Below are 19888 nucleotides of genomic sequence, written 5' to 3'. Positions count from 1 at the left end.
AAGAGTGTTATATAAATACTTACCTCTGCGTGACAGTCTGCAAAGTAAGCTGACTATTAATAAGTCAAATATGTATATCGACATATCTTATAAAATTCTTATGAAATTGATCCACTTCTAGATTATCAGACCATGAAGGTTTTTACAAAGAAAAGTAGCATCACTGAATCCTTATTTACAGTAATATAATGGAGGTTAAGATACTATGAATAATCACTGTGGTAGAATTTAGCATGGACATTTTCTTGTCCTGATGTAAAACTGTGTGGTACTGCTGAGTACGCAGAAGGGCTGGGGGCAACCAGCTGTGGAGCTGACACATCCGTGCTCCAGCAGTGGAGAGGGTGTGTTTTATGACCTGCACCTTATTCAGTATACAGGGCAGGATATTAACAGTATCAGTCTACTTCCTCATTTTTCCTTCTAAGCATTTCCATTATCTTCTCTCTCTCTCTTCTTCATTCCAGCACAAATAAAGATTATATTAACCTCTGGTTTCCAAGATGCTAGTATTGGATGGAAATGCCAACTTCAGATTGTCATTACTGTGTAACATTGACTTGCAAAAGTGGTAACTGCTTTTTTTCTCTATTTCCCAAAGGGAGCAGCTCTAATTCGAATGTTGGCTAACTTTATGGGTCACTCTGTGTTTCAGATGGGATTACAAGTAAGTAAAGCCATTTCTGACTTTGTGTAGGTGTGTATTTCTAGCAGTTTCTCTCGTTCTCTTGTTTTTCTTTTTAAACTATTATTTGCATCTATTTGTGGAAATGATTCTTTACTTCAAGTCTAACTGAGGCACCAAACAGTCCTCGAAGCAGAATTTGATGGAAGGCATTGAGTAGTGTAAGATACATTGTGGTGCCCCCAGTTTCACCTATATTTCTTGATGTTTCAAGCGATTACACTTCAACTGACAGATGATTTTGTGTCTGTTTTGTGTCGATTGCCATGTAAAAGCCATTTTATCCATGTGACAACTGTGTGAAAGGCTAGCTGAGGAAAGAGCTACTTCTCTTCGATTACATTTGAGTGCTGATATAACAACTAATAACAAACAATGTCAAGCCATCTAGAAAATACACAGCCCTAAAACTAGTAATGCTTTTCAGCTAAATATTTTTGCCTTCCTGTCCCCCATAACAAAATCCTTGAGTATTACTTTGATAAGCCTGGAGTGCTCTCTGCCTTAACGATGTTTTGCAAACTCACTCTGCCTTTTAAAAGAAATTTAAACAGGTAACATTTCTGTAAGAAGAGAAAGAAATTCAGCATGCTGATTACCAAGATTGAACTCTTTTCAGCAATAAATCAGCGCAAATGAGTGTTTCGTAAACTATTTAAAAACAAACAAGCCAAAGCATAAAAAACAATGCGACTCCCCCTCTTCCATTGGAATCTGCTTGAGTAAATCATGTTACAGGCAGCTGTGATTGATGAATTATGTATGATGCAGCCTGCTACTTAGAAGTGTCCTTTAAAGTAAATTGATGTTCACCTGAAATACAATTATGCTAAGATGGAAAGAGCAATCAATCTTATCTGTTCTTAGTAAGCTTTTCATTTTGAAATTTAAATAAACTGCGTCTAGTATCAGGTCATTTTTTTGACAAAATAAATTGGAAAATAAAATATAAAACAAAACTTAAATAAATGCATTGGTTATGTCAGAGAGGTGTGTTCCATGCAATATGCAATAAAAGGAAACCTGCTAGGGAAATATAGTTTTTTGGAGAGTTTGCAGGTCATTCAGGGTTTGCAGCATAACTTATTCAAAAGACCCAGCTGGATAATTTTCTTAGTTGTAACATTGGGTCAGATAAGAAATCTTGAAATCAGAAGTTTCTTTCATAAAAATCTTGCCTACATCAAGGGTAAAACCCTCATCGCGTTTAAGCAGTAAGACTTCTGTCCTTAGTCCAGCAAACTCCGTATTCCAGCCAGAAACTTCTGCCTGCACAGGTCCATTCAATAGCACTTTTCCCAAAAAAGCCTTTCACTCAGGGCTTTAGAAATGGAAGGTTTTAATACGTGCACCCCAAACCCTGTTTTTCTATTTTTTTAATGTTTGCCTGAGAAATAACAGTGTGCAAGTTGTCCTGGAACAAATTTAGAAAAAAGTTCAGATCAAAGAATAGGGCTATGTAGTGATTAAATAGTCACAATTACCCTAAAGTTGTAATGAAGCTTTTTTTTAAAAAAAAATTAGTGGTTACCTATTATTTCTGCTTTTCACTGGTTCTACTCAAAACAGAAACTCTTCTTTTTGCTAATGAAAGTCTATGAAAAATCTGTGAGAATCTGACTAGTGAAAGCCTTGGGATCGGTTCAGAAGGGAGATGGTATTCTAACTTCTTTTATAAAACCTGTTTGAAATCCAGATAGAGCTTTTCCATGTGTATGTCTCCAAGTTGAACAAAAGAAAACATAAAGTTCATAATCTTGTTCATAAGCTACCAAATATATAATTTGAAATGTCTGCCAACCATTTAGTTGTTTGTGTTTTATGGAACTAAAAAAATAGTGTTCCTGCACTGTAAAGTTGGGAGGCCAGGTTTGCTAATGAGAAAGGGAACTGGAGGGCTAATTTACCCTTTCTATCATGCATCAGTTTAGGTTTTTCAGCTCTTCAGCCCTGGTAACCATTACTTGAGATTTAACATTATGTTGTCTTGAATCTAGTTTTATGATGGAATTCTGTGTTCAACTAAATGGCCATCCTCAAGGATAGCTGCAAACCCAAGTATTACTACTATTTATAAATCTCCTCAAATAGCGAATACTCTGAAAGTGTACTTGATGGTTCATTCCTCCTGGGCCATTCTAATGGCTTGCTGAGTAACTGAGTTCTGAAGGACCTCCGCTTCATCTTATTTTCTTTGGTTTTCATTAGCCTCTAATACTTGGAGCACATCAGTGTTAATACTGTTTCAGTTCTTTTTCACGTATTGGGTATTTTCTCAAGTGTTTCACAGATGATAAAAAAAATAATATTCCTGTAGTCTTATTACACTAACATTCAACAAAATGATTAGCTGTTTATTTGTGTTTGCATTGAGTATTTGTGGTTTCATCAAAATCAAGGTGTGATTCATCGTCTAATTAAGAGCTACAGAATTAGAGCTTTTATATAAGAGAAGCTACAACAAATATGCTAACCTTTGGTTTAAGGAGAGGGAAAGATAAGGTCTAGAGCAAGAAGCAAATGGGATAGCTACCTTTTTTGTTCATTACCTCTTTTCTCTTAATCTAATTACATGCTTTCAACTGGCAGGTGGACTTTTTGAACAGCAGATCAAGGTAGCTTGGGGGAGCAAAATCCCTTAGATGTCAAGGAAAACAATCAATTAGTTAAAAAGAAGAAAAAATTTGATGGCAAGTGGCACTGTTTGTTGGATATTCTTTAACAATGAATGTAAGCTGAAGCAAATTTACAAAGCTGCACATGTTCTGTAACAGTTCAGCAAACTGTCCTGTTGAGGAGTCTGCAAGGAGGTTAAATAGTATTAGAGATGCTCAATTTTACAGTGTAGATGACTGAAGAGATTCGTATCTGTCAAGAATAACTGGTCTGTTTCTATCATGGTAAATATACTGTGAAAGACCATTGGATTATAGTGTGGAAGTTCCACAGTAAAACTGCAGCCAAGAGACTGCTCCGTGAAGATATGATTTTCTGAAAGCCCTTCAAAGACATATGATGCCTTCAATCATGTGACATTTTCAAACAGAAGATTTATTAACAAAGATAGGACTTTCTCACTGCTTCGATATAGCACTCCACAGACAAAACCGAAAGAGAACATATTGGTATTGGCAGTAATGAATAATTGAATAATGACAGTAATAGCCACAGCTGGTAACACTTGTATACCAGAAAGTAGCAGCTATTGTTTTTGTAGAAAGTATCTAATAAACACTTCCTTCTCACAGCAGGTAATTTCTTTTAAAAGTCCTGACATCTTTCATGATGCGCAAAGTTTCTTATGATCCAGAGAAATTCAAGAGGTGCATGTCACTGAAGGCCAGTACTCTTCTTTCAAAGTGGTGTTGCTTTTCAGTTTAAAAAGCCATTAATCGGCTCAGACAGCGATTGAAGTATGAAGAGGCTTGGTCAGCACCACTTGATCTGATTATGTTTCCGAACTGCATAGATTGGTAGAGGAAGAAGCTGTAAGTTGGTGTTATCATTCAATCATCACTCAGGGCAGTAATACGCAATATATATTAGATTTGTGTGAGATTTTCATCTGCAGTCTGTTGTTCCTAATCTACGTGCTTGAAATAGATGTGTTTGCTTACATGACTGGTGTCACTGTATTATACTTCCTGGAAGGTTTTGATGCTTTATGGCAAAGCACCTCTTCAAGTTATCATTGTTGGTTTTTTTTTTTTCTCCGTACGAAATACAGAGAGAAAGCCCGGTGATTTGAAGGTCTGATACTTAGACGTGTGTAAAGAGGCACCTGCAGCTCTGTAATGAGGCATTTCTGCACTGTTTTATTTAAATTTTTTTTACATTTGGTTTGATTATCTTGGAGCCTCATCTCTGTTACTGAGCGTTTGTCAGCACTGCATTATATTTGCCATGTGGCAGCTCATTGATCACATAGATCTATATCCTTTTGAACTTCACGTGCTGCTCTGTATGTGTTCATCACTCACTCTGATTTAGTGCATCATCAGCAGTTTGAATTAGTTACTGTAGGAATTTGTGCTTCTATGATAAATTAAGTGCTTTTGTGGGCTTCACGTTGTACATTTGAAAGAATTTCCATATAGTGCTTTGGATATAGGCTGTCTTTTTTGGTGCTGTTGAGTGGCCACTATATTGAAACAAATTGGTCAGCCTTTCAGAGGAGTTGTCTGGGGAAATTTGACATGCAAGCTATTAAATACAGCAAGGTTCAAATTTCAATCACTTTTGCTGTCATGAAACTGGCTAGTTAGACTTTCATCTGCACTGCTTAGTATTTCCTGCTTTTTAGACACTTCTTTGCATGCCTGTGTTCTGTTTGAATTGTGACAATGTGAAACCCTATCAGAAGCTTTCTAGGTGTAAAATAAAGCTCTGATGTGCTTTTTTGCACATCATTTGCCACTTCTGTCCAAGAATCTAGTAGTACAAGAAATATATTAATCTATTGCCACAGTATTATTTTATAATATACTTTTACATAGAATATTAGTGTACCCATTTTATCATACCTATTTATTATATCTTTATTCTCAATTCAAAATTAGCTGTATACTGTTTAAAATTAGATATCACTAGAGACTTCTTAATAGTTTTCTGTAAAAAAATAAAAAATCTATATAAAAAAAACCCCAACAACAACAAAAAATCAAGCACCATGTGCAATGCTGCCCCCAGATCAGCAGTGCACATGGAACTACCTGGAGTTTTCCTTTGCTCAGTGGGCGGCTGTAACTTTTGCCACCAGGCAGAAACATCTTTACAGCTGGAGTACTTCTGTTGCAGCTGCTGCATTTAGTACCTCTTGAGTAAAGTACTTTTCAGCTGATTCTGCATCCATCTCTGGTTTAGAAGACCACAGAGTGTATGACCTTGGTGAACATCTAAGTATCACCATGGGTGTACTGGCTATGAACTATAACCTTAAGTTAGTTGCCACTGATCCCCTTTTTTAAATTGTCTCACTTCTGCTGACAGCTGTCAACAAGATAACTTCAGCATGTTAAAAGCAGGACGTAGGAAGTCATAGGAAATCTCACAGGAGCCGACATCACTGTTTTCTATGCTGTATGCCACATGAGATTGATAACATCTTTCACTTTTTCTGGTCCCTCAGCATTTCTCATGCTCCTAATATACAGTACTCTGAATTTTAGGTTTACATTTGTTAAATGAATTCAGTGTTATGGACTTTTTCTGTAGCTTTATCTACAATAACATAAGTAGGTCCGTAAAAGTTTACTTCTGTAAAGAAACTTCTGTAAGTTGCAGTCTCACAATATTTTTTTCCTTTGAAAGTGTTAAAGACATATAGCATAGTAAGGGCAAAACTTAGATATCACTATCAAAATGGAAGTCCTTCCTCTAGCTCCAAGGGAACACTATGAGTACACTATGTGTATAGCAGAATGCTTCTGTCTGAAGAAAATTATGGCTGAAGATGCATAATTTAAATGTACAGTTATTGAGAAATGCTGAAGTTAATTTTATCTTTGCATTCTTTTCTTTTTTTGTATGCACTTTAACCAGGATTTTTAATTATACAATTGTCCAGTGTTTTCTACATAGGTCAATATCTGATTCATTTCACAAAGTGGACCATTCTAACTGAATTGGCTTTATATTCTGTGCTTTTGTATACTTTTCATTTGCTTTGTAGCCCCAGTTCCTAATTACTGTGTAGAATTTTCTTAAATGCCGTCCAGTATGGTATCGGAGTGCATGTTCTGTTGGTGAACAGAAGTCATAGATGTCATTGGGAGGGAAGGACTGGTTCTAGCCTCATTTTCTGAACAGAGAGCTAGGCCAACAGAAACTTAAGTTAAAATTTACTCAAGTCTGGAGCATACAGTATGAGATGCTTAGTGCAGCATTTTCTCCTCACATGTATATGAGCACTTATGGAGTGGAAAAGTTGATGTGTTCAAAGCACAGCTTCCGCTGGTTTCATCATCAGCTCTGAGTGCTCAGCATGGCTGCGGCTCGATCCCTAAGGGCATCAAGGTGGGCCTTCAGAAAATGTTGATCATACAATTAATGTTGCTTTAAATAAATCAATGAGAGTGGAGTGCTTGTGCATTTTGGGGGAAATTGGGCCAATGTGATTAAAATAAAAAAGATCCATGAAATTTTGATACCTGTTTTGAAACCCAAGAAGATGTTCTGTCAAAGTATTTAGCATTATAAACTATTTCAGATATTCAGAAGACTTCACATTGGGTTCAGTCACAGAGTCCATCTCTGCTATGAATCAGGCCACAGGGCCAGATGTAATGCACCCACAATGATAGCAGCCACTGCTGGTGGATTTTACCTGATTTAACAGGTGCTGTGCAGAGAGAGCTTTTTCCTAAAATGTTTCATTATCAGAAAATTCACATATGGATATATTAACTCCTTTTCCTCCTTTCTGCTCTGCTTTTTGTCCCTGGAGCATTTGGATCACACAGTTTTCTTCCCTGGCTGTTGGAGATTTCTGAGAGAAGGGAGACATAGGCTCTTCACTTTCTGCCTCAGGCCCTCTAAGCTTAAGCATCTGTGAGCCATCAGTACGGGGGAGAGACACTCTCTAGCTGCTGGGTCACCTGAAGTTGATCAGTGCTAGGAAAGAGCATGTTCCTGAAACAAGATCATTTCCCTTCTGACCTTTAGACCTATGCTCTGCTGCATGGGGACAGCAGAGCTTTTCGAAGGAAAGAATGACGTGAAAAGGTAAAATGTGGTATTTTTCCATACTTTCTTTCTGGTGTTGACTGAAATTTTGGAGAAGAATTCAGTCCGAGATGGGGTTTTTGCAGGCAAGGTTTTAGCTCAAGCAGTTACATTTTGGCCGCGTTGGAGGTCCCAGCAGGGAAGTTATAAAGAGTGGTAAATTTTGGAGAAGAATTCAGTCCGAGATGGGGTTTTTGCAGGCAAGGTTTTAGCTCAAGCAGTTACATTTTGGCCGCGTTGGAGGTCCCAGCAGGGAAGTTATAAAGAGTGTTAATGGCAGGTGCTGCTGACCCTCAGTAGCCAATGATGTCCCCCGGGCCGATAAAATGTTACCTTATTGCTCTGTTGCTAAAGCTTCTTACATAAAGAAAAACAATTATTATGCATATGATTTACTTAATTTATTAAGTTTGTTTCCTCAGAACAGGACTGCTCTTTCTGATAATATTACACTCAGTTATATTACAGATACCATGTACGTATACTCACTGAGCTTTCAGTGAGCTGCTCTTATTTTGTTGCAAGTGAAATTCAGTTATGACTATTTTCTTCTTCATTTTTATTATAGGAATTATTAAGAGGAAGAATGATAGGTATGAATTCTCAGATAACGTCAGCGGCTTGAGTGGCTATTTAAGAAAATGTTTTCTTTTGGAATAAAATTATACTGTTTTCCTGATAGGAGCTCAGTGGCAACCTCGCTTCTGTTGCTATGAGGCAGCACAATAGACTTTACAGGGTGCTGGGAGTACATGTTTGTGTGCAATTCTGCAGTCCTCATGCAATCAAAATTTCCATTAGCTCTTTAAGAGTCAGTGAGGATGTTTCCAGCACAAAGATTGCAGGATTGAACTCCTAGTTAACACTTAATACACATCAGAAATTAAATAAATCAACTTCTGTTCAGCCCAGTGGAGGACATTCAGAAAAAAGCGGAGTCCCTGCTGGATAAAACAGACTGTCCTTCCTCCTCGCTTCCTTCCTTCCTCCTCGCTTCCTTCCTTCCTCCTCGCTTCCTTCCTTCCTCCTCGCTTCCTTCCTTCCTCCTCGCTTCCTTCCTTCCTCCTCGCTTCCTTCCTTCCTCCTCGCTTCCTTCCATTTAAAATTCAGTTACTGTAGCTAGGTAAACACAGTAGCATATAACCAGATATAAATGCTGATGATTTTTAAGATATCTTCATTTTGCAAAATTAAATGCAGCTCTAATGACTGTATTTTATGATGGTCTTTTGACCATCTTTTGACATTTGAGAAATGTTTGCTCAATTGATACAAACAACAAATAATTTGCAAGCAAAGTTGAAGCTTCACTGTTACTACTTTCCTGTCTGTTATTCATTGTCACTGTACAAATATTGGAGGTCATTACAATCTAGACACAGTGTCATGCAAATCACACTTAGAATAAGCTTTGTCAAATGTTTTATGGTGACCTTTTCATGGCAAGTAACATTAATTTCTTTCCAATTCTGGAGCTTCTATACAAAAAAGTATTACAGAAAGGTTCAACAGAGATTTTTTTGCTTGATTAGCAGTCCTTGGGCATAGTTCAAGTTAATGCAGAGGAATGAGCAGCCAGCCTGTCACAATTAGCAGGTGCCATCCAATTATCTCTGAAAAACATTGCATCATTTTTTGTGTACATTAAAAATATATTTATTGAGCCATAGGTTCAAATACATTGTTCAACCAAACAAGGCAGAACTAAAATGAATGTATGAATTCAGTCAAAGATATACAGTTCAATTTCAAAGAGTACTTGATTTCTGTACGTGGTGTTCTTAGCCTCAGTAGTTTAGTACCACTACCAAATAATATATTAAATACAATTTTCTTGAAAGCCAAGCTTAATATACTAGCTGGTGCCTCACTGCACAGCAGATATCATCAGACTCTGCTAGGCAATAACTCTGCAATCCTCCTAACTGTTCCCTTTAGACTTCACATGCAAACTGTTTTGCCCCCAAACTGCAATTGCTATTGCTGTGTTTCAAAATTGAACCTTCTTCATGTTAGTAGCTAATAGGTGAAGCTGAATTTTAGAAGGGAAATAAACCTCTCCATTTAGTATTTCTGATCTTTTAATGAAGCTTGACATCAGAGCAGGATATTTTTTAAAGTAGCTGGAAATCTGTTGGATTTGAATCTGTTATAGATGTCCCATTGACATTGGATTCACTGAGTTGCAGTGCAGAAGATGTATGAATTGCAAAATGGTGTTTCTTACAGTGTTTTGAGGTTTGGTTCTTCTCTTGTGTTGGAATGAAAATAACAGGGCTGTATTGATTTCAGTTGGGTTACTTCTGATTTACGGTCTGGTCTCTTAACAAGAAGCAGGTAGAGCGAAGAAAGCAATCCCATTGACTTAATGATGTCTCTTGCCTCCTTCTCTCTCTTAGTAGTTTCTCTTGTGTCTTAGTCTGGGTGGCATGCTGTTTGAGACAGGACGTAGGTCCTATCTGTATCCTCTGTTACACTTCCAACACTGTGGATGAGATACTCTCTACATTGCCCTAGTTATTCTCCAACTGAAACCAATGATAAAAATCCCATTGACCCATATAATGCCAGAAATATCAGTTCTGCTGATCTGATTATTGTTAGAGCGTATGGGAGTATTACGAATTACAAAGGAAAAAGGACAAAGTAAAATACTATAATTATGTGGCCTATTCAGCATCACTGGTTCTAGAAAAAATTAAGATTTATTTCCATATATGGTTCCAGTATCACTCTTCCTAATTAGTAGTTATAGCTTGCTATTTGGATATAATGATTTAATTGCAGATATGACATGTTGACAGTGGATATTTTCCAGTTGCTGCTGATTGCGAGCATTGTATCAATGTTGTGTGTGGAAAAAAAAAAAATCTAAATATACCTTTTGAAAATAAAGGGCTGGAATTTCAGCTGGTTTACATCAATGGGATTCCACTGATTTCGTTCCCTAGGATTTTATTCATTGAGTGAGATAGTAGCCCAAAAAGAAGTCAAAGCACAGCTGAAGCACATACTTGCATGATGGCTCTGAAGTATGTTGCACACCTCTCAGGCTTTTTTAAACTTCTTTTTAGCTGTTTGAGGGTTTGACTTTAGAATTTGACTAAGAAGTTCCTGATATAGAACATTTTAAACAGTGTTTTCCTGTGGTACCACAGTAGAGTTACTGGGAACACTGATTTTTTTCTTGCTCTGAGAGAATTTTTAGTTGCTTAATGCAGCTAATGGCAAAAATACAGGATGGATAAGTTAGTAGTTGAGAAAGTGTGGAGCTCAAAGGAGATACAAAAATGCGTTTGATGCTGTGTGTGTACGTAAAACAGATGTGATAATTTTAGTACTAGGTGGGGACTATCTACACTGCAGGCATGGCCTTACACTCCTTTTGCGCCTGCTGTTTCAATGTAATTTTGATGCTGTTTTTTTGTTACTGTAGTTTGAAATGCTTTTTTAGTTAGTTTAATTATTGGCTTGTTTGCCAGTGAGTAACTTCATTTGTTGTTGAAATAACACATTTTAATGCAATAGTAGATTAAGGTATAGGTAGGATATCAACATTTTTGGTCCTCTTGTAGAACTCACTCATGAAAGTTCAAATCTATTCCATGACTCTAGTGTATTCTGTAGGTTGGCAGTTTCTGACAAGACTGCCTGGAAACAGTTTTGAGCACTCCTAGTAAATATGATGTAGAAGGTGACGAAGTTTCTTGGCTTACTTGACTTGGAAAAATTTGTTTTCAACATTTTTCTTAGCTGGCTTTGCAATACTGCTTTGATAAGTAGTTTGATCACAGCTGCTATTTCAGTTTGGGGGTAGCTCTGCAGCCTGACTCACTGGTACAAATTAATTCTGACACAAATAGAGTTAACCCCAATTTAATTTGCCTTACACGATATTTACCATGACCAATAAGGTGAATTTGCCTACTCCTTGCTTTGTACTCTACTGCTTGTCTGACTGACCAGCTGGGAGGATGTTCTCTTCCTTAAGGCTTTTTCTCAAGGCTTAGTCTGTTGTATAGCTGAAAAATAATGCAGACCTAGTTGGCTATTTTATCTTTTCTATTCAGTTAGTCTTCGTCTCCAATAGGTGTCTTCAGTTCTTTGTAGCTTGCTGGTAGTTCCTTACCAATGGTTCTCTCTCACTCTTGCTTGTCACTCACCACTGCAAATATATGCAGTACCTTCCTCTCTCTGACCCTTGCCCAAGCTTTTTTATCTGAATATTAGGCAATGTCAACATAATATGTGATAGCAGCTTTGATGTTAGCAGTGTGAAGGAAAAGGGAAAAAAAGGTGGCATGTTACACTCAGTGAGTCAGCATCTGTCAGGTGGTGTCTGGTGGCATAAGGTTAAGTATTCAGATTTCTGGGAAAACAAATATGGTGGATTTGATAGATGGAGCCTTAGAACCTGGTTTCCACCTGAACTAAATGCTTTTATGAGTAGCTCTGAACCTTCAGTGAGATACAACAGTCATGTATAAAAATGTTCAACAAGAACATGTAGTAGGCTGAAGGGAGGAGCATGTGCACCCAGGAGTAGGAATGAAATAGGAAAGAGGGAGGCAGAGGCAAGATTGCTGTTTCCTGAGCCCTGAGAAGTGAAGGTATTCAGAGCAACATAGCCACCAGAATTTGATGCCAAAATATTTTGCTACTTTTTCCTCAATCATCATATATAGTGGAATTTCCAGGTTACCTCTAGGAGAAAAAGTAAGTTATTCAATGTTAATCTGTTTCAGATCTCAGCACCACTTATCTAAGTCAGGAGCTGTTCCTTCAGCAAACCAATCAACTTCATACAGATAAACAGAGAAAGGAGTTTTGTCCTGGAATTGACATTTCAGTTCCTGTTTATAGATCTGAAGTCTCCCCTGAAAGTAAGATTCATGTTTGGAGACTTATTCCTCTTTTACACTAGTTTAAACTCTTTGCATTTATCAGTCACTACCTTTTATTAGTTGTGAGCTTTTTCATGTTTGGACTGGAAGGTAGTTCATTTTTTTGAAACCAAGGAGCTCAATCCCTAGCAGTACTGAGACAACTAAGATTGGAAGGGGATAAAAGACTTTTTCCTTTTAAATAATCTCCTTTTCTTTAAAGAGTCTAATACAGTAAAAGGCCTGCAAGCTTAATCAATACCGCATTACTAAAACCATCTTTCAACTACTGAAATGGAAGTCCTTTTTCAAAATCCTTTAGCACTTTTCACTGTACGCCTATTTCTACTACTGTCTGCTTCAGTGTTCAAGTAATAAAATAATTTCAAAAGCATTGAGCTTTTTAAGTTTTTTTTGAAGGGATTAAGAGTACTATTTGACAAAACATTATATTATGGTTTAAATCTGTTGGGATTTTTTTCAACATCTTAGGTTTTGGTTGTTAAGTAATTGGACTGCTTTCACGACGACAGATTCTGGAATTTTTTTACATTTTATTTGATGTTAAAAGTACTAAAACACACGTCGGAAGAACACATTGCCATTTTTTGTTATTATTATTTATAGAGGTGATGGGATCATATTGCGTTACTCTTTTTTGGCAGAGTGGCTTCATGTTTTAACACCAAGATGTCAAGAAGAATATTACAAGAGGATGCATGCTGAAATTGTAAAACCTAATGATTATTTTTTTGTGTGTGTTTGATTAATTTTCGTGTTGAGTGACACTGCTCTAGGGTCTGTGAACTCTTTCTACTTTGCCTATGACAAAGTTCAGAGGTGGCATTACAGTGAAGGAAAAAGAGGGAGTGAAGAAGATTACTCTTGAGTCTTGAGTTGCTGAAGAGGTTTTCATGCTATCATTTCCCCTTACACATATTGTAGGGTTATAGCTGAAAGTTAGGAAGGAGAATATATTCATGCTCCAGCATACTCCAGTTGATGGAACAGCTTTTGTAGGTGATAGACTTGAGAGTTTATGATGGGGAGCAGCCTTGCAGCCAGATGGTTCTGGGCATATATTTTTATGTGTTTATGCGAAAGTGGCTTTAAGTCACTTTACCTCCTTTGGAACTGTGCTGAGCACAGCTTAGATTCAGGCAGCTGTGTTTTCAGTGTCATCCTCCTTTTCTGTTTTGTGGCTTGCATCTCTCCTAAGTTTGCTTTGGTTCTTTTCTATTCAACATAAAGGTGAAGGGGTGGCTAATACTCTTGCCCTGGAGAATTACAGTGAATGAGAACATGTCTTCTGTTCCTGTGCAAGCTCCTTAGATATGGGTCCCCAAGAGGAAGAACGGATCATGTTCCTGCTTGTACTGTTCTTAGAACAGACAAGCAGCGTATGTATAGATCTCTGGCTCCTATTTTAATACTTCCTGGGATATAGTTGATGCTGATATGTATAAGCCTTTTCTCTTTAAGTGGAGTGCCTGTCTGTGAAAGGTACTTCAAGAGAGACAGATAATTTGGTAATGAAAGTTCAGGTTGAGTCGTGGTAACCCTAGCTGACTTTGAAGTCAACAGCTTGGATGGTGGTAATAGCATGTAACTTCACAGTGAGCTGGGAGTGGTTGGGTCTGGTGGTGCTCTCAGTATAAAGCCAAGCTCTGATGTGAGGACAAATGGAATACAGATCTGTAAAGGTATGAATGGCTTAGGAAGAGTCAAGTTGGGAACAATAATGTACTAGGGCCAAAGCTAGGGAGCAGCAGATGAAACCAGTAGACAGATAGATGATTGAAACAGGTATTTTCAAACAACAGACTACTGAAGTGGTTGCACATATGCTAAACATATTATGGGTTCAGAAAGCAACTGGGCAAATTGAGAGAAGATAACTAATAAAAACAAAGATATTAATCTGCTCGGGATTCCTTGTGCCATGGAGTGCTGGATGATGTGAGAACATACTGGGAAAGTATGACTGTATACTTGTCCTGTTTGATACCTTTTCTAGGTGTCTGCTGCAGGTTACTGTTGAAAACAGAATACTGATATACGAGGATGTTTGATGGGACCTGGTTCAGTAATGTTTCGCTCTTGTTCCTGTAGAAAGTGCACTCAGATTTTGGATTGCAAAGTAGTTTTACTGTTGGGAGCATATTTTGATGTACACCATCACTTAGGATAGCTTTTTGTGTAGTATGCATTCAGTGACACTCCTTGTTTGATGGTCTCAATGCAACTTTTATGAAATAATGAAAAAAAATCATGTTGTATAGTACCAGGACTGTACTTGTATGTTGTATTTGTAATTGTATTTTTCTTATTTAATTGTAAATTTTAGGATTCTTTTTGTTTTCCTTCATGTGATAAACATGTTAGACTGGAGGATAATAAAATTTTTAACTAAGTGATGAGCCACATCTAAACCTCCTAATTTGTGTATTGGGAAAAACAAACCAAACCAAAAATAACCAAAAGAAAAGGAAAGAAGCATTTAAGCTCTTTGATGTCTTTCTGAATGCAGAAATGTAAAAGTCGAATTTAATGTCTAATGGTAGGTTGGTAAGCAGTAATGTTCCCTGGGTGGAGTAAATCCTCAAGTGTTCCATCCATTTTATTTTGCTGTGTAACAATTTTGAAAGCAGCTCTCAAAAGGACCAATACGTACAGCATTTTCTAGTACTGCTTAGAATGCACATGTATATTTGTTGTTTTTTATTTACTTCGTCCCACTTTTGTTTATTCCTATTTTAGCTTTTTAATTTGCAATTCAACTTCTTTAGCTTTGAAAACTATTGAAATGCCTGAAATGATTCTCTACTTTTAGACAAAATGGAAGCACTGTGTGCTATAGGTGCAGCGTATATAATATTGCCTTTTTTCCAAGTTAGTCTCATGACATCATTAAGACTCGGCAGCGCATTTACAGAGTCAGTGTTCTCATTTAGCCTTCCTAGCCTGTCATTAAACGGGAGTTGCTGCTTATTGTACTATGAGTTGGCTGACAAAAGCTAAATCTGTCACAGGTGCTACAATTTGTGTATCAGAAAATTTGCTTTACAATAACTAATTATTCCCAAAGTATCTTACTTCACACAAAGCACAGATAACAGAGTCAGCAAATTTGTCCCAGTTTTATCATTATGCTGTCAATTAAGGTTTTTCTCCTAGCATTGGGTAAAGAGAAGACAGTAGAAATTCAAATGCAGGAGAATCTATTGATTTACAACCTCTGATGTGCTTTTTCACTTAATTCTTCCAATCAAAGTGCTTGAAATGTATGTTATTCAAATAATCATTGCTGAATTTTGCTTCTATATCTGAATAAGCTGTTGTCTAGAGACATAGGATGGTGGGAAACTAACAGTGTTGTCTCTCCATATGTCATTAAAAATTTGAAGTGTTTTGTGCCCAAAAGGCCCAGACCTAACTTGGTCATATGCTTAAACTATTTATTTTGCAAGTTAAATTAATATGATGGTAGCTTATCAGGAATTGTTTTTCTGGTTGCTGTGGGAGAAGAATGGACCCCCAGTCCTTAGAACTGCAGCTGAGTAAGTGAAAGCATTCAGCTTTATAACCTCTGCAGACTTTTAGTCATGCATGTCGTAAAAACACATATGTAGGTACCGGTGCATAAGGATGAAGTTGGGTTCCTGCCACCCCTCTTTCACTGCTCCCTGTTGTGGAGAGCCTTTTTGGTAACCTGTTATAGTCCCAGTTGCCAGTATGATGTATTTGACTTTGAAGCACCAGGATCTCCTAGGTAAGAGTTTGTAGTTCAAGTAGGCTATTGCTCAGTTAAATCTTTTGTAACAAATTTAGCTGTCATCTGAGTGAACAAATTTTTGACACTAGAAGCAGGATGACCTGCTAAAAGAGCAACTGGAACTGTGTTACAGCAGCTTCTCCTTGCATTACTGAGAATTACCTAGGAACCCCTTCTGAGATTAGACAAGTATTTTAGATGTACATTCAAAATATTTAGCTTATAGACTGACATACACAGAAAAAGGAAGAGCATCAAATGCTGTAAATGAAATTTCTAGCAACAATTTTTGCATTGTAAACTAACTTAAAATCTGTTTATTTATTCCTTTAGGATGAACATATTGTATATTTCTAGATTTCTGACAAATGCAAACATTGATGTAATTTATCTTCTAATGGCAGTGATTCACAGCTCTAGCTGTGTGGCTTGTGTGCAGTAATACTGATTTGTATTTTTATGTTATTTCTGTAGGACTATTTAACCATTCACAAGTATGGCAATGCAGCCAGGAATGATCTCTGGAACACACTGTCAAAGGTAAAATCCTTTAATCTGTTGCATTGAGGAACAAGCAGGAATTTACTATGGTGGGGGTGTTTTAAGTTTTTTGTTTTGGTGAGGTTAAGAGTGAATAGTGCATACTGAGATCTTTGGCACCAGAGCAAATATAAAAATTAATGCAAAGAAATTCCATTTGCATTAATCTAGTGGCAACATTAAAATATATTTTTTGCAGCATCTCTATTCTTTGCAATGTTAGAATACATTTCCTTACTTGTGCTATGCCACTGATGTGCAGTAAAAGATACTTCATGGAATCTGCTGTCGTTGACTTGAGTGGCAGCACGCTGAGGCATGTAAGTTGGAAAGGACATTAAAGTGCTGAGCTTTGGCATTGCAGGTGTGTTTGAGATTTTGTATGGAGTTATGATTTGTGTGAAGGACAAAGCTATTAAAGTTTTAAAGTTTGGTGTAAATAGACTGTTTACTGTAACATTTGGCACGTTGCCGAGACTTATACGTGCTATGACCATGCTCCCTTTGGTTACTGTGTCCAAGCTTGGCTGGAGTTTCTAGATACCGATCCATGAATCTATGAGAGTGGTGTTTAATTTTAGTAAAGTGAGCCAAGTATGCCCGAATTTCTCACCTGCAGAGTGAGTCTGGGCTCTCCAGAATAAGACAGAGTGCAAGGCAATGTAGAGTACGGTCAGGGAGTTTGGGCACAAGTACCAGCTCAAGCATTTGTAAGCTTGACAATCTAGATGTAACTGTTGACACCAAAGCTAGGATTCAACTGGAGGTCAAGACATCTGCATCTAAACAAGCAGGTATATACGTACACATATTGTCAACGAGGGCTGGATTCAGATGCCTGTTCATAGACATCTAGCAACGTTTACCTTAATTTATTCTACTTGACTTCCCGCTGCCACATGGGATAAGGATGTCTACTGGAGGTCCACCAGCTCTGCAAGAATGTTTTAGGACATCTCATTCGATACTTGGTGAATAGGAACAACTGGAGTCCCAGAAATTTAGTCAGTATAGTCAGGAGAGCATAGAGTGTGATTTACTTGACTAGTCACAACAAGTTTATTTTATAATGAGCCCAAACCACTGACTGTTAACTAGGGACTTGAGATGGTTGTTCAAATATAGGCAACTAGTGCCAGGTTAGGTGCAGTAGGGTGTTCAAACCATTCAGGTGCGTCTAATTGATTTGAAACAAGATCTGTGGGGAGATCTGTGCTCTTCTGGAGTGGCAAATTGAGATCAAATGATACTAGCCCCCTATGTGTGGGCAACTGAACTGAGTCCTATGTCTGTACTAACCGTTAATGAGAGTTAACATAAGTAATATACAGTCAAGCTCTTAAATCTATATCTTAATCTGAAGTCAAATGTCACTGCAAAACTCTTTCTTGCTTCTCACCTGGGGTCTTCCTGTCTTAAAGCCTTTGGGATACTTCTGAGTGAGTGGAGGTCAGAAGGATGAACATAGTCTTGAAAGAACAGAAGAACCCACAGCTAATAAAATAGAACAAAAATGAGACTGTATTCTGGTCTTCAGCTGTATTCTGGTGCTACAGCTATACTGTATGTTCAAATTTATGGTTAAGGCTAATAATTCCATTTGCCTTACCTCTAAGCACATTTGTTGCCAGACCCATTGTTCCTAATGCATTACAACTGAAGCTTCAGTTCTGAAGACATCTTGCAGGGTTCTGCTTGTATCCATCAGAGGCTGCTCAGCCTGTGATCTAGGACTGTTCAGCAGCAAGGGACATTTCCTTTGCTGAAGAACAAATGATGCCTGTCATTCTCCTCATACCCAGTCTCATCTTCCGTGATGCCATAGTATCACTTTTTGTTTCAGATGAAAATCCACTTGTAAACCAGCATTTTTATTAACATACGGTATCAAATATGAGCACATCAACCCCCACATGCATTATGAAAGGTGCATTTTATGAAGGAGCTGTGGATATCTTGGTATACATGGCCTCACTTTGGACATGAGGAACAGTATTTTCAAATAACTAGTCATTTGATTTTCAGAACAGAGGAGCTCTGTACTTTCTGAAATCAGGCCCTTTCAATATGCTGTATTGTAGATACCCTAGATCAACTTACACTGAGTCTTTTTTTAACCTTAGCTGGTCAAGAATACGTTTTGGAGACAGCCACCCAGTATTTCTGTGGCTCATGTTAAAACCCTGTAAAACAGGTTCTTTCTTCTGTTATAACAAAAGTGCCTGAATGATGTGGGAAACATGACTTTCTGACTGTCACTCTCCTTTCTGGCAAGAGGGCTCAAAGGTTATTTTTAAGATATACACTGCTGGTTAAATTATAGTAGTTGTGTGTACTGGGTGTAAATGTTTGTGTGTGCATGCATAATGGTTATCTAAACCTGTAAAACTAATTATGGTCTCTAGGACAAAAAAATAAAAAAGTTTTAGATGTTGGATGATGCTATTACTTCAACATACTGAAACTTTCCTTTTTCCTTGAAGGCTTTAAAAAGGGTTGGAAAGTCTGTAAATATCCAGGAAGTAATGGATCAGTGGACACTACAGATGGGTTATCCTGTTATCACTATCTTGGGAAATGAAACTACAGACAATGTCATCGTGATCTCTCAAGAGCGTTTTGTTTATGATAGTGATGCTAAGCCCAAGGATCCTGCCCTTGAAGACAACAGGTACTTACATTTCTCAGTGAATATCTTTAAGAGGCTGCAGTTCTTTAAGTGCTTGCTTCTTGAGTATATTTTTATGAAGATGTCTCTTAAGAAATCTCTGAGCTTTGCGTGATATCAATAGCATGTGGTCACACTTCCATTTGAAACTTAGTAAAGATGAAGCTAATTAAAAATAATTGAAAAAAAATCATTAGAGTAATAGAACAAGATAAAGCTTTTAATGTGCCCATTTGCATCATGATAGTTCTCTCTGTGACTATGTCTTACATCTTACATCACACATCTGTTTCCTTTTCTTTTCTTTTCTTTTCTTTTCTTTTCTTTTGATTTTGTCACACTCCATGAAATAATTTGGAGTGTGGTTGGAAGGTCTGGTACTTCTTTATAAGTAATTCTATGGAGTGAACCTCTCCTTGCTTGTACATTGAGTAGGCAGTTGTAACCACATGTCATACATACCTCACTTGACTTGGGAAGCAGTCAAGAGCTGAACTGGACCTCTGTACGAGGCAGAGGGTTCCAGCTGTTCCATTTTTGAAGCCAGCCGAACCAGTCCTACGGGGACTGTTACATTGGCTGAAATCAGCAGGCACTTACACATCTCTGTCCCT

The 19888-nt window shown here is 37.5% G+C and overlaps 1 protein-coding gene across 1 annotated transcript in view; it reads left to right on the top strand.

The window, feature by feature from the left end:
• Positions 1–19888, top strand: part of TRHDE (thyrotropin-releasing hormone degrading enzyme) — a gene marked incomplete at its 5' end in the record, with an annotated part of 105795 nt that overhangs the window by 15468 nt on the left and 70439 nt on the right. The window contains 3 exons of the mRNA XM_010133667.1: positions 602–667; positions 16541–16606; positions 19090–19277. Coding sequence (XP_010131969.1) covers positions 602–667; positions 16541–16606; positions 19090–19277 — 320 coding nt within the window. The remainder of the gene's footprint in view (positions 1–601; positions 668–16540; positions 16607–19089; positions 19278–19888) is intronic.

The sequence above is a fragment of the Buceros rhinoceros genome, unplaced genomic scaffold (assembly GCF_000710305.1).
Source record: "Buceros rhinoceros silvestris isolate BGI_N320 unplaced genomic scaffold, ASM71030v1 scaffold7113, whole genome shotgun sequence".
Lineage (NCBI taxonomy): Eukaryota > Metazoa > Chordata > Aves > Bucerotiformes > Bucerotidae > Buceros > Buceros rhinoceros.
The sequence above is the reverse complement of the archived record's forward strand: the minus strand, read 5'-3'. Positions and strand labels throughout refer to the sequence as shown.